At 42.9% G+C, this 15192-nt stretch overlaps 1 protein-coding gene across 9 annotated transcripts in view; it reads left to right on the top strand.

Annotated features, from left to right (window-relative positions):
- Positions 1-15192, top strand: part of LOC142032701 (putative cation-transporting ATPase 13A4) — a 50247-nt gene that overhangs the window by 23596 nt on the left and 11459 nt on the right. For 6 of the 9 annotated variants that reach the window (XM_075031642.1, XM_075031643.1, XM_075031648.1 and 3 more), the window contains 14 exons: positions 1444-1632; positions 1950-2011; positions 2721-2871; positions 4217-4303; positions 5003-5156; positions 5758-5869; positions 7492-7616; positions 8598-8761; positions 10372-10500; positions 11150-11229; positions 12586-12628; positions 13511-13620; positions 14434-14530; positions 14691-14822. In XM_075031642.1, the coding sequence (XP_074887743.1) occupies positions 1444-1632; positions 1950-2011; positions 2721-2871; positions 4217-4303; positions 5003-5156; positions 5758-5869; positions 7492-7616; positions 8598-8761; positions 10372-10500; positions 11150-11229; positions 12586-12628; positions 13511-13620; positions 14434-14530; positions 14691-14822 (1635 nt within the window). The remainder of the gene's footprint in view (positions 1-1443; positions 1633-1949; positions 2012-2720; positions 2872-4216; positions 4304-5002; positions 5157-5757; positions 5870-7491; positions 7617-8597; positions 8762-10371; positions 10501-11149; positions 11230-12585; positions 12629-13510; positions 13621-14433; positions 14531-14690; positions 14823-15192) is intronic. The other 3 variants (XM_075031644.1, XM_075031646.1, XM_075031645.1) reach the window with 3 other exon arrangements.

Genomic DNA, 15192 nt, shown 5'->3' with positions numbered 1-15192 from the left:
CTAAATCTCTGGATGGTTTGCCTGAAACCCTTTTAAAAACAGTTCACTCATTCTCATGCATTGATGTCAGTGTAAAAAATAGTTACACACTGTAAACAGTAGTTCTGCAATTTTTAAAGCCTAATTGCTTTAGAACTTCTTCAAAAACTTTCAAGAAATAATTTCATGCCTTAATAATTATCTGCCAATGTAAAGTCCAAGTCCTGAGTTGCAAGGTTGATTCTGCAATTCAGCTTTTGAATCACTTTTCTCCTTTGGAATAATCTACAATCAGTTGGCTCAGAAGATTAATTCCCCTTGGGATATCAAAGAAAGTGTGTTTAAGAACATATCCTGGTGTCTGCTTTGCAGTTTTTCTTTTTTTTTGTGGTTTAACTTCCCCTTTGTAATATGTAAAATACATGCTGATATTATCACAGCAGCTGAAACTGTCTTGTCAGACTGTCTTGGTGTAAGATTCAGTCACATGGTATACTAAATGCTTCTGTGAGTGTCTTTAAAGGTGGTAAGTGCCTTATTCTAACATAAAGTAGATAGAAAATATTATCAAACTGGTGCCTTCTGTGGTCTGAAACAGTATCAATGAAGGAAGAATGAGAACATGATGGAAATTCAGCACATCAAATGCAACATGATTTATGGTCAAAGTTCCAAGCTCAGAAGCAGTAATAATAGAACTCTGTGATGGTTTGCAGATCCTTCTGAACTGCAAATCGGCTTTAGTTTGCAGTGTCTCAGTTCTGGGACCCCAGTTTGAAATGTATTCAATCCTTTAGCAGTGATATCAACTGCCAAGAGTTACAGTGCTGACATTTGGCATATGGGCAGTCAGTTTTACACCGACCTCTAAGCTCCTAAATTAGAGATTGGTTTTAGAAATGTAACTTTTACTTCCATGTCTCTTCCTGCAGGTAAAAGCAATTTCCTTTCACAACTCCTAGAACATAAGGTCAGAAGAAATCATTAGCTCATGCATTCTGCCCTCCTTTTCAGCACCATCCCATGTCTCACCTGTGACCCTAACATGGAGTCCAGAGCTATGCCTGTAGGCAGTTGGATGAATGCCCATATAAATGGCAGATTCTTGTGTGCTGTATCATGGGAAACTGAGCTTGACTGAGGGTGCAATAACGTAGCTGGCATGTTTGAACTCATGTGCTTTGGAGGAGACTGTGAGATCTGCCTGGCAGGTTTGTTGGCATGGAGAATGAAGGAAAGCCTGGAGGCTGCTCTTTAGCAGTGGTGTAGCCTTAAAGCCTTTGGTTAAATTGAACCAATTAATTTCTTAGGGAGATGAATACATGATGGAGCATGGGCAGAAAACAGCACAGCCTGAAGCACCTGCAGTGGAGAGGAGGAGGGATGAAGAGTGCTACACTCAGACAATCCAAGCAGCACTCCTTGCCACCCTCTTGCTGATAATTGCCTTTGGTTTTATGACAGGAGGAGGCAGGAGAAGTGGTGAAGAAGTCTTTGGATGTTATCACTATTGCTGTCCCCCCAGCTCTGCCAGCTGCCTTGACAACAGGGATCATTTATACCCAGCGGAGGCTGAAGAAAAAGGGCATCTTCTGCATCAGCCCACAGAGGATCAATATGTGTGGACAGCTGAACCTCATCTGCTTTGACAAAGTAACTGCTATGTGATGGTTACTCTTTTACTAGTAATGGGAACCATGCTAGGGGTGGGAGACTGTGGCTTTTGATCAAGCATCTCCATTGTATTTTAGAAACACACTGACCGATCTTGCATACTTAAGTTTTTGTTGTCGGAACAGACACTGTTGTGAATTTTTGTTTTTCTTGGAATCTAGGAATTGGCTGGTAGCACTTTTGCTCTGCACTGTGCTGGCATTTTCTGGACAGTAACTTCTTAAAATAAGTCTTGCTTTTTATTCTTATTGGAGCTTTCATGTGGGAAGTTAATTTAAATGTACATTTTAACTTAGACTGGCACCTTAACAGAAGATGGCCTGGATCTTTGGGGCTTGCTGCCCTGTGAAAGAAACTGGTAAGACTCCTTGACACACCAATGGCATTTAAATTTGGTGGGATAGTGACTGAATTCTCCTCCTAGACTTATGAACAAATCTGAAAGACAATTAATGTCAAACAGCAGTTTGAAGTTCCCCATGTTTAGATTTCCAATATTATTTCTATAGCCTCTGGAACATGAGTTGTTTGCCTCATCCCAGGGGTCCTGCTCCACATGAAAACATGCAGCCACTGTTGTCAGCATTTGGCAGAGCATGCCCAGGCAGGTGTAGTCTGCAGTACACATGCTAGGTTAGATCTCAAAGCTGCAGCTGTGCCTCAGCCCTTTATGACAGGAAGTCACTGTTACCCATGAGTTTGCCACTCAGTTCCCTCAGTGCCCATTTACATTTCCAGAAATGTGCATGCACAAAGATGCTCAAACTTGTGTCAGCCTCACAGCTCAAGAGTCCTTGCACAAGCCTTGAGGAACATATTTTATGAAAATCTGTTCCTCTCTCCATCCCAATGGACTCCTTAACTATGTAGATAGAATACGCCTATTCTGAGCATGTGTATCCCAACCCTTAACAGGTGCATGAGAAATAGCTCATGGGCAAGGATAAGTCCCCAGAAACATGCTTGTGGTCTGACCATGGGACAGGACTTTATGATTTTTTTTTTCTGTTAGTCATATGCTGTTTGGTGTTCTCTGACGGTAATTTTTATGTTCTCTTTCGTGTTAGCTTCCAGGACATTCACAGCTTCCCTGCGGACCACAGCCTGCCTTGGGGCCCAGTGTTCAGAGCAATGGTGGTTTGTCACTCACTAATTGTTTGGGAGGGCAAGATCCAAGGAGACCCACTGGATGTGAAAATGTTTGAGGCCACTAACTGGGTAAAGCTGTGCTTTGTTTGTCTAGGCAAATAGTGGTGGGGAGTTTTGGTGTTTTCACAAAGGAGAAGTGTCCCAAGCCCTCCCATGCCAATAGCCACTTCCCACACAGAAGTAAAAAAGCTAAAACCCAGAAGAGATACCACATGCTCAGGCTTTTGGAGAAATCTTCCTTGTTTCTGCTTAGAGCATTCACCTAGGGGTACTTTGAGTACTTAGCTTATTTGACTGGAAGTGGTGGATATCATACAAGCCCCACTGCGGTATCAACTCTGACCGTGGTGACTGCCAGATAACAAGTCCCAGATGTGATTTATATGCAGATTAAGATTGCTTTTACAGAGCATATAAAAGACTTCTGCAGCTTTGAACTAGATACAGGACTGACATTTGTTAAAGCTTTGTCAATGTGGAGATATTTCTGCCAGCTTCAGGTTTGAAATCCCATGAAAGCACTCTGCTTTCAGTCTCTGTCCCATTACCTGCAAACAGTCATCAGTGTTGCTATTTACTCTCTGATCAGTTGGCGGCGGGGGGGGGATGGGGAATGAGTATTTATGAAAACTAAAAGGCTGCAAATCTGAGATGGGTAAGAAGAAAACATCCCGTAATTACCTGGTGGAAGGTATAGCCACAAGACATTGCTGATGCAAGGTAAGAGATTCAGGGCAGGATTAGCTAGTTACATGGGTGACAACATCCATAGTTAACACCTGTCTGTATTGTATCTGCAAAATAAGTAAACCGGCCAAATTTCAAGGAATAATCTACCCAGTAATGACAGGAGTTAGAGGGTGTTTTTCCTCAGGGAGATCACCTTGCCATCTTAGCCTTAGGCAGACACCCGTCAAAGTTATAAATTAAACAGGAATAATCCTGTTAAATAGTACCTGTGAAACAGGAATAATCATGTGCCCTTTGACACCATAAAATATTTTTGTTCCTCACAGTCATCTTGTGATGATTAAAAAATCCAGCCTATTTGTGGAATACTTCAAGAGCAGAGAATGGTGCTTTCTGGGTCTATGTTATATCTAAAGATTTTTGCATATTTACGTGGGTTATAATGAATAAAGGATTTATTGTCAGCAAGAGGACATAATCTATTTGCTGTGCAAGAGTACAGCAGTATCTTAGTGAAACTGGTGAAGCTCTGGATTTGATTGCCAAGGGAGGCAGTAGGTTTTCCATTACTGAAGCTTTTTAGTGTAAGATCAGACAGACCTCCCTCAGGAATGAATAAGATACCTTGTTTTGAGGGAAGGAATAGCTCTAAATGATTCCTTGAGGTTCCTTTCAGCTCTACTGGTGCTGTGATCTGAAAGATTTTTGTCTTTTCAATACACAGGTGATAGATGATTCCAGTGGACACCAGATTGAAGGTCAAGGATCCACACATGCCACAGTTGTTAGACCTGGGCCTAAAGCCAGCAGTGTAAGCTATTTTCAAGATTCACTTTCATGATCAAGTTAAACTGTCAGTGTAAGAGTTACCTTTCAGTAGAGAAATGCTTGGCTGTCCTAGTCCAAGACAGCTCTTCCACACTTTGTCTTTTTTGTACTCCCTGCAGAGATTGCCTTGCTCTCTCTGATTAAAAAGAGATGCCTGGGGGAGCTTGCTGCTCACATCAGAAGCAGGGGGATGCTGGATGACAGATTGTCCAGCTCAGGAATTTGCCTCTCCTGGTGGCTTGAGACTCAATCCAAACTCAGCTGAATGGTGAAGACCTCTAAAAGCACTTGGGACTGCTGTGGAGTCTGGTAGCTGATGTCAGACCGTTACTGGTGACATACACAAAGGGGGGTGCTTTCAGACATCCATTTTCCCTTTGCAAGACCAGTATAAGACCTAGCAGGGTCTTGTTAAAGAAACAGGACTAGTGAGTTCCTTTCAGTGAGTTACCTCTAATAGTCTGATAAAACTGTCAGTGAGCTTTTCCTACTGCTTAAGCTAAATATTTCTGTACAGATTTCACCTCCTCTTTATATACCAGTCCTTTCTGTCCCACTGTGACAAATCAGCGCATTATACACTGTTAGCTTCTTAACCATGGCCCAAAGGACAGACCTAAAATCCTTCGGCCTGAGTTTAAAGTCCTTGCTGCAGTATCTAATCCACTTGCTTTTCTCCTAGGCCCCAGTGGAAGGAGTTGCCATTTTACATCAGTTTCCATTTTCTTCAGCCTTGCAAAGAATGTCTGTCATTGCTCAGGAAATTGGTGGGGAACAACAGGTCTTCACAAAAGGGGCTCCAGAAATGGTAGCCATGTTATGTAGAGCAGAAACAGGTAACTAACATTTATAAATGCTTCCTAGAAACATATATGTATAAGTGACTTTTGATGGTGCAATGAAGTGGAAGGTTCAAATGAGATTTCTGGGTCTAAGACTTTATACTTAAGCCTGAAAAGTTAGAGTCTGTCTGTTGTGCTCCAGGTCTAAGGCTAAGCTCCCATACAGTCCTTTTCAGCAAAGGAGGACTGCTAAGAGATAAAAGCGAGTACCAACTCTTGCACAAGTTGTACAGTCTATGCCAGAATAGATATTTAGAAAAATTGTCTACTGGTCCAGCATACCTCAAAAAAATAATTTTCTTTTTTCTCCAAGCCTTGGGAGGGCAGCTAGAAGAGCACAGCTCTTTCATGACACTCTAAGAAGATAAGTCTTTGCAGAATAGTTCGGGATCCTAAGTACAAAGTGATGGAGGAGAGGCAATGATTTTCTTATTGAGCAAAGTTCAGTTCAGCAGTTTTCCTTGATCTCCTTGGCTTACTGGTAGACTCTAGGTATACCTGCCCTCTGGGACAGGAACCTTCCCTGCTCCAAGGCTTCCTTTTATTAGAAAGCAGTCAAATGCCCTGATGAACTGTCTTTTCCTCTTTTGTACAGTCCCATTGAACTTTGAAAGCAAGCTTCTGCTCTACACAGCACAGGGCTTTAGGGTCATCGGACTGGCATGTAAATCTCTACAGGCAGGGAAGCAATCTACTGATCTAACAAGGTAAGCCATAGACTGCTTCTTATCAGCTACCTTCAGCCATAGGCTAGTGGTGCCTCACATAGTACCATTACCACAACACTCGTGCCAAGAGCAGAGCTGTGTTAGATTCAGGCCAGAGGGAATCTGATCTAAATCTGGATATAGGTCTGTCTGAGAATGGGTAAAGGGCGCTTTACTACCCCATGCTTACAGCACATGCCCAGAATCCTTACACATTTCTTAACTTCAGATCAACAGAGGAAGTATAACTCTAGTACACTCTGAAGTCTAGTACACCCCTCCCTCAGACCATCATTTCTACCAGTCTCCTTGCAGATTTATCCAGGCTTTAAGCTGAAGAGGAGTCTCTTTTTTTTTTTTTTTTTTGTTATCCTGGCTCCTTGATTAAGCAAAGGCAGCAGATGACCCCCATTATACAGCCTGTTCTCTAGCCCAGTCAAAGTCAGCAGACTATCTTCTGCTGCTGTCTTGGTCCAATCCTTTAGCTTTCTATCTTTAGTTCTCTTTAGTTTCTAGAGAAGCCAGCAAACTCTTCTGCTATGCTCATGGTATTTGTTTTCCACCAGCCTCACACAAGAACACCTACACGTCATGTCATAACAGACCTATCCAACCCAGTGAGTGAATGTGTGTGATATGGCCCAGATTTTGCAGTTGTGTGTGTAGTTATAGCATGCATGATGTACATACTGCCAGGAGAAAAATGAAAACTGGAGGTCAAACATAAGATCTGCTGTGAAAGCAGTGACTATTCGGGCATCACCTGACCCAGCTACTTTGACTGCCATGCAAGTGTTTGACGTCACCTCCTCCTTACTACAGTGGCTAAAATAAGTGTTTGAAAGCTTTTCTTTTTTTCGGACTCTTCAGAGTCAACCTGTCTCCCTGAGAGACCTCTAGTTTATGACTCAGGGGTGGGATTGTTTACCAAATTCTGTTCTCAACTGCATGTGTTCAACTGTCAAAAAAGCAATAGCACAGATGTAAAGAAAAGAGTAGGAGAGAACAGCATTGGAGTTCCCACGTGCTGTTTGCTCAGGTCCTACTGTCAAGAGTAGCAGATACATTTACTAAGGTGTGTTTCTTTCTTGTACACTCCTCAAATGAGAAGGGCTAGTGGGCATGAACTTTCCAAATCAGACCACCATATTTTGGGCATCCTGCAGGAAATTCAGGGGTTTTTTTCATGCTGGCTAAGGATGGTGCATGAATGCAAAACTGTCCAACTTATCCATCAGGCTTCATGCTGGTATGTGGAGCAGGTAGGTCAAAATTGGCTCTTTTTCGATTTGGTAATTAAGCAAACATGAGCTGGAAGCTGGCTGTGTACTGAACTCGTTCTTCAGAACAAGGGAAGAAGAGAACAGAAGGATGAAAAATCAAGTGAAGATCTTCCATACACAACCAGCACCAGTTGCTGCCAGTGGGAAGCAAGCCCTGCTGGTGTTGAAATAGCACCACAAAAGACAGACAGCCTGGGACTGCTGAAAACTAACAAGTTATTTTAATTCTTTTGAGTTAGGTGGGATGGTTAACAGTTATAATTGGCTATCAGCCAATTCAATGCAAAAACAGGCCAAAGGCAAAAAGAAGAATTAAATCTGTCTGTTCTTCACTGTTAGGGAGGAGGTAGAATCTGATCTGACATTCCTGGGTCTGCTGATAATGGAGAATCGATTAAAGAGGGAGACAAAGCCTGTCCTGGAAGAGCTCAGTGCTGCCCGCATCAGAAGTGTTATGGTCACAGGTATCTAAAAAGGGTGGATTATTTATGTGGCCACTGGCCCAGACAGGGAGTTCAATGACGTTTAAGTGAACAGTCTGCTGCTTTGTCACCACCACTGATAGGAACGCACAGACATTTGTATCTTTCAGACAATTATAGTCCAGGAAGCATCTGTGTTGTAATAATGATGTGAGCTGAACCATGCAGGCTTATGTCCCTGACAACTTCGCCAGGCTGTGTCAGATACCTAACTCTTAATCTGTCCCACTTTCACCACAGATCAGAGCCTTCCTGTACCTCTGATGCTTTCCAGTGAGTCCATTTGTTCTCTCTGGTAAGGCTATCAGATGACAAGCACAAAGACATGTCATGTAAGATCCCCTCTTTATAGGGCCTCATGAAATCCTGTTGTCATAAATGAGCAGAGATGGAGCTTGGATGCCAGGACAAATCACTGAACCTTATGACATCTGGTAACTCATTTATCCCATTTTTTTCTTGAAGGGCTGGTTTGGATTTGGCTAGGATAACCCCCAGTTTTTCCATGGTCCAGAGACATTTTTCCAGGAGTCAGACAGATCTTGTCTTCTTGGGCTTCCCCCATTCAGCACACATCTTACACTAAAGCCACCTAAGGCCAATTGATGAGAATCAGTGATACTAGTAGCAATTTAGCAGTGAATCCCTTATTGTGTTTGGTCTACAACACATAATCTAGGAGCACTTTCCCCATCTGGATTTCTTCAAGCTGAAGATGAGAATATTTCATCTCCAGATGAAAATATTTTATTTCCAGATGAAAATACATTTAATTATTGAGACAGACCTCATCTGCAAAGTTTTGATCTTTATCAAAAACTTTCTTAGGCACAGACACTGAAATCTTACTGATTCTTGCAGATGTATTTGAAAACTTGGAATTCAGGAAAAGGCTAATGTTTCCTCCATAAACAATTCCTCATTACAGAAATTTTTAGATAACGTTCCCCTTGGTTTTTCTAGGTGACAACATTCAGACAGCTGTAACTGTTGCCAAAAATGCTGGGATGATTTCTGCAACAAACAGAGTGATTCTTGTGGAAGCAAACAAAATACCTGGATCTTTTTCAGCATCTATAACCTGGAAACCACTAGAAGAAAACAAAACTGAAGATTACAGAGGTCTGGTGAGCATATAAGAAGCAAGTGTTGTGCAGCAGGAAAACAAATTAAGCTGGAATGCTTTAAATAATGCAGTGGGATTATAGTACTATAACAGAGACCAGTCCTTCACCATCATCTGCATGTCAGAGTGTTATGTGCTAGAAAAGTGTTTAAAAAGAAGGGATCTTTATAAAAATGTACTTCCCTAGATCTTCCTTCCTAGTATATAATGTTGTGAACACATTTTTGCTAGGTTTGAGAAGAGCTTTGTAGAAACCCAGGGAAGATTTGTCTCTAGCCCTCATGCTTAGCTGATCCAGTTTAAAGCATGTTTCTTTTCCCTGCAAGGTAAATTTGATAGTATAGATGTGGACTTAAAATTTGTCGAACTGCACTGAACGAACCAGCCCTGTTCAAGCAGGTAGAGAGTTAGCACTTCCCCATACCTGCAGAATTAAAACACAGATTAACTGTTGAGAAATTGCATATACACAGTGAAACATAAGCTAGCTATGCTAAGAAATTATATTTCATCAGGCATCTCCACAAAGAAACTGAGACAAAGACCAGTTACTCTCTCACTGAAGAGTATGTCTGAAGGTACTGACCCTTCCTTGAGAAGTATCAGTCAGGCAGATGGTAGGGGCTGTTGAGGGGCTCCTTCCTACCAAAGCTCAGCCTGAGCAGCATCTTCACTGTATTTCACTGCAAAAAGGCATGCCTAGTGTCGTGGTTTAACCCCAGCCAGCAACTAAGCACCATGCAGCTGCTCACTCACTCCCCCCCACCCAGTAGGATGGGGGAGAAAATCGGGAAAAGAAGTAAAACTCGTGGGCTGAGATAAGAACAGTTTAATAGAACAGAAAAGAAGAAACTAATAATGATAACACTAATAAAATGACAGCAGTGATAATAAAAGTATTGGAATGTAAAAATGATGCACAGTGGAATTGCTCACTACCCACCGATCGACGCCTGGTTAGTCCCAGAGTGGTGATCCTCCCACCCCCACTCCTCCCAGTTTATATACTAGGCATAACATCACATGGTATGGAATTCCCCGTTGGCCACTTTGGGTCAGCTGCCCTGGCTGTGTCCTGTGCCAACTTCTTGTGCCCTTCCAGCTTTCTCGCTGGCTGGGCATGAGAAGCTGAAAAATCCTTGACCTTAGACTAAACATTACTTAGCAACAAGTGAAAACATGAGCATTATCAACATTCTTCTCATACTGAACTCAAAACATAGCACTGTACCAGCTACCAGGAAGACAATTAATTCTATCCCAGCTGAAACCAGGACACCTAGCTATATGGTCTCTCTAGCCCCTCTCACTCACAGTGCAGCCCACCAGATTGGCACTGTTGCATAAGTGCTATCAAATGTGGCAATGCTGAGGGCCAGCTTTTGAGACATATGAAGCACCTAGTTCACACTGAAACGACTGTCATTATATGTCTAAATCCCTTTACATATCCAGGCAAAGGCAATGGGCCTTGAACCCAGGTCTCCCAGAGTCTTCACAAGTGCCCTCCCTGTGGTATGTCCTTTCCTTTGCCTGTAGTAGTGCTTGTGTAAATGCACATAGTAGCTTTTGAGGGCCTGGGAGCAGCACTCATTCTGTCTTGTTTTATAGCAGGATGACAGTCCTCCTACGACTGAACGAAGAATCAGGCTGGCATTGGCATCAGGCCAGTATCATTTTGCCATGAGTGGAAAGTCGTACCAAATTGTAGCACAGCATTTCAGGCACTTACTTCCAAAGGTAAGACCTCGATTATTTAACTGGAGCAGGCTTGCCATTCAGTAGATTCAGATTGTCCTGATATAATTAGCAGAAGAGATCTGTACCAGGACATCTTTTGGGAAAAATTCTAACCCTGAAATACTTATGGGCTGGATGAATCTCTGATATTAACATATGGGGAAGGATCTGAAAATCCCTGGATTTTTTCTGCACATGAGAGGAGCAAACCTACCTCATGGTGTGAGGACATGACTTAAAACATTTGTGCCCATATGCCTGGCCCTTGTACAGCACTGATTCTGTCATGTTTTGGAGAACAGGAGAAACCATGGTATAACACAGCATGCAATTCAGCATGACTTTTCTGTTTCATGGAAAGGATAGTCTCATGAATTATCTTCTAGTAAATCCCTGCCTGGTAGTCTGTGTTCATCAGGTAACTCAAATAACCCACCAAGCCTTTTGTCCTTATTGTGATTGTTACTTTTTCAAAATGATAATTAAGATACCTTTTATCTTTGATCATCAGCCTTTCCGACTTTGGAGTCTAGCATCAGGTGTTTGGAAATGTGAATTTTTGGTGGTTTCTATTCCAGATTATCACTGAAATCACTGTGACTCTTACCTCAAGTGCTTAAAAAAATCACTTCCTTTTTTCTCCTTACAGCTCCTGCTGAACGGAACAGTTTTTGCTAGAATGTCTCCTGGTCAGAAATCCAGCCTTGTAGAAGAGTTTCAAAAGCTGGAGTAAGTTCATAATGAGCACTAAGAGTTAGGAAGCGTTTGATGAATTTCAAGGCTTGAAAACAGTCTAGTAAGAGCTAGCTTTTGTCTAACACAACCTTTCCTGGAAGTGCACAAAACTGAAACTTCCACAGACATACAACTTGGCAATTAGATTCCAAAAGCCTGTTGAGGAAGAGACACTGAATTCCATGTTGGTTTGGCAACCCATCAAATACCTAACACTCCCATGATTCTTGGTTTTGTTTGTTCACATCATCCTTCATTCTTACTTCTGTTTCTGGGCCTGAAGGAGGGGCACTTGTCTACCCAAGATTTTTAGGAATATCTCCCAGCACTACAGTTTCTCTGATGGTAGCAGTCTTTTTACTGCACTATTGCTGACTCACTGTGATAGGTTAGAAAACATGGCAGCGCATTCTGGATTGGTATGCCCTGTGCTGCTCACAGTCACAGAGGTGTATATATATTCTTGAGTCCCAGGTGTATTGTTGTATTGTTGCCTGTTATTCAGCTGTTTCCCAAGTCTTTTGAAGACCCCCACCCTCACCTCAACTAGCTAGCCCCTGGCCTTGCCCTAGAGCAGGCTAAGCTTTAGGCTGTTTCAGATTATCAGCCTGGTGTGAGCAGTCGTGAGCACCCGAACCACTGTCTGGCCTCCCTGGACCACCATCAATGCCTTCCAGTAAGAACTTCCCCTGCACTGAAATTCAGGCCTCAGCAGTAAAAGACACAAGTGAGTCACCTTCTGAAGCACTAGGCTGATTTTACTTGGATGCTGCAGGTACAAGGATTTACTTTTAGGGCTTATCATTTCACAAGTTTTTTTCAGCCTCAGGGTGGGGACCTGTCTCCAGATATCCCATTCTCCTTCTCTCTCTACTGCAGCTGCCTCTGTCACTCTCTGTCTGCTCCAAGAGATTCTGACAGGTCTGGACCCCAAAGCAGAGTCCTCATTCATGTCTGTTCCCAGTGAACATGAGGTACCAGTGCCTGCAATCCTTCCTTTCTGAGCAGGGCTGTCACCACTAACCCTTTCCTCTGTTATGGTTGACCTTAAACCCAGTGAGGGTGGGAGACTGAATCCATGGTAGTGAACATAAAACTTCATGCTAAAGTATTCTTCAGTCCATCACAGCAGAAACTCTTTACTGTAGGCACATCTGAGGTGCAAGCCCCAGGCCCATGCATAGTCCAGAGTCCTGGGCTTGTATTTCAGTCTTCAGCTTTCCAGAAAGGCTTTTAACAAAAAGCTTGCATGACTTGCATAAATGACTTGCATGGAGGAGGCTCTGATTCCCTCCTGTTTATAGGCCTTACTTTCCCCAGAACTGAACTGTAGGTCACTTTATTTTCTAGTTACTTTGTGGGCATGTGTGGAGATGGAGCCAATGACTGTGGGGTAAGTGAAAATTCTTTACAATATATTTATTTAAAAAGTGAAAAATGAATGCAATGCCAGTAGAATATCCCAAACTGAGCACATGAGATGTGAGTGCTCTGCTTATTCACAGAGCAGCTGTACTGGCAGCACTACTGATTCAGACCTGATCCCACAGTGTGGTCCTTACCATGCAAGAGCTGTCCTAGGCAGATATTGTTGCAGTTTGTGGTCTCAAGGACTGATTAATTTCCTTTGCAAAAACCACCAGAGGATTCTCCAAATCCTCCACTGTGGTTTCTGTCAACATCTTCAGTGTCTGGGGGTGGAGAAGACTAGGGTGAGGAGGAGTTTCCATGGGGAACAGCCCTACAAGGTTTTTGTAAATGCGCATTTTAGAAGTGCGAGAAAGTTTTTTTTTTTCCAAAAGGAAGGGTCCATGTTCAGGAGAGACCCATAACTCCCTTCTGGACAGGTTCATTTCTCTCTATGACTTTACACATCCTTGTGGAAGTGAGAGCAAAGCACTCACTTGCCCTAACACAAAGTCCCAAGGATTCTCCTGGGGGAAGCAAGCAGAGAACCTAGACTGTCTACCTAAGGTGTGACTGCAAAACAGTGCTGACCAAGGAGGCAGAGCCAAACCTCTCTGCTGCAGCTGGTAGTGGATGGCTTTGGGGTCTGTGGAAAATGGACTTTCCCGTGCTGTCATCCCCATTTTTCTTCTGGACCCAATGCCTCAGCCACATCCCACTGGAGGAACCTTTCGGGTGGAGCACACTCAGGGAGTGAAGAGGGCCTGCTGTTCACAGAACGTATCCTGTAATAAGGGGTCACTTCTTGGCTGACGTGTCAGTTGCTGTGTCTTCCTGGTTTGTGAGTGCTGAAGAATGTGACTTTCAGGCTTTGAAAGTGGCGCATGCAGGAATATCACTGTCAGAGCAGGAGGCATCTGTGGCTTCACCTTTCACATCCCGAACTCCCAGCATAGCATGTGTGCCAGAGCTAATCAGGTAAGCATGGATTTTTGCTTCCTCTTTCATAAAGGATACAGTTTCCACTCCTCTCAAATACTAGTGTTGGGTGTTCCCACCAGGCCAGAATGCACGTTCTGAGAAAAATAAATGTCTTCAACCTTGAAATTGCCATTTATCTAGTTCCCATCTGAAATTCCTTTAAGATATATTATTTCCCTCAAAACTACAGGAGGAGGGCATCTACAGCTGAGCTTTACATCATTAGCAGTATTTTAAATGCAAAAGAAATAGCAAAATGAACAATGTTGCATAAAGCTGAATCAAATGTCCACAAATCAACCTGTACACTCCAGGTTAGGCCCTGCCTCTGATAGCTTATGCATGCAAAATGTTAGCATCTGTTATGCCAGGGTCCTGATTTTGCATACTGGGGCATATGAATAACCAGGGAGAGTGCATTACCCTGGTTGGATACTGTATGTTCACTGCAGGAGGAGAGGACTTTTTAGTTTGAACTGACTGAGCAGCTGCTTGGCTTTTTATGTTTTTCCTCATATGGAGTTGTTACCTGCACTATTAACGTCAGCAAGAAAACTCACTGGAGTGAATTGTAGTCTTGGGAACATAGATGACTGGAATCAAGCTCTTTTGCTTGCAGCCAGATTTCTGCAAGTGGAGATTTTGCTTTCATTCAGGCCAGATTTTATTTATTTCATCTCCCAGCAAGATGCTGGCAGAGACTTCTCTACTTGTGACACATGCCTGGTTTTTCAGCAGCATTTGGAGAGGACTGGTAACAGGAGCAGACCCATCACCTAATTGCTGTCCTTTATTCATGTCTTAACACAGGGAAGGCCGTGCTGCCCTTGTCACTTCCTTCTGCATGTTCAAGTACATGGCACTGTACAGCACCATTCAGTACCTTGGTGTTCTCCTACTGTACTGGGTATGTCTGGGGAGCATGTTGGCTAGGACAGGATGAGCTACTAATCTTGTGTAGGAGAAACATGGCATAGAAGCCACAATAAAACTAGGGTATGGAGCTTTACCTTTATCTGAGCTGCAAACTTCTGTGGCATGATCATATGGTCCTCCTGTATCCTCAGCTGAAAACTGGAAAGATTCTTCCCATTAACTTCAGCCAGTGGGCTCAAGATCCAAGCTGGACAAAAAGAAGGTGGAGATACTGGACAGTATTTTGGATGAGGGCATATGTCTGTGAAAAGGGAGAATCTAGTGTAAGCATATGCTGTTGCAATTTATTTAGCATTTAAAGCATGAATTAACTTGACAGTAAGCAAAATCCCCTGGAGTACCTTAAGCCACTTTTGCATGGCTTCTTCCCAAATAGAGAGGAGGGCTTTGCATTCAGAAGTCACCCAGCATTGAGAAAGCACATCTCTTCAAATAGCCGTCTTTTTTATTGCATTGAGTGAACTAGAAGCATCGTTAGTCTGAATAATACATAAAATGAGAGTATTCACTGCAGGGCCAATGATGACAAGTCTATTAGCAGGGTGGTGGATTGTGTGGTCCCCTTATCTGCTGAGTAGCATTTCAGAACAAACAGCAGAGCATTAGCTCCATGAAAATAATACAGCTTTCTGG

Source organism: Buteo buteo, chromosome 7 (genome assembly GCF_964188355.1).
Source record: "Buteo buteo chromosome 7, bButBut1.hap1.1, whole genome shotgun sequence".
In the NCBI taxonomy this organism is placed as follows: domain Eukaryota; kingdom Metazoa; phylum Chordata; class Aves; order Accipitriformes; family Accipitridae; genus Buteo; species Buteo buteo.
This window is presented reverse-complemented; position numbering and strand designations above follow the sequence as displayed.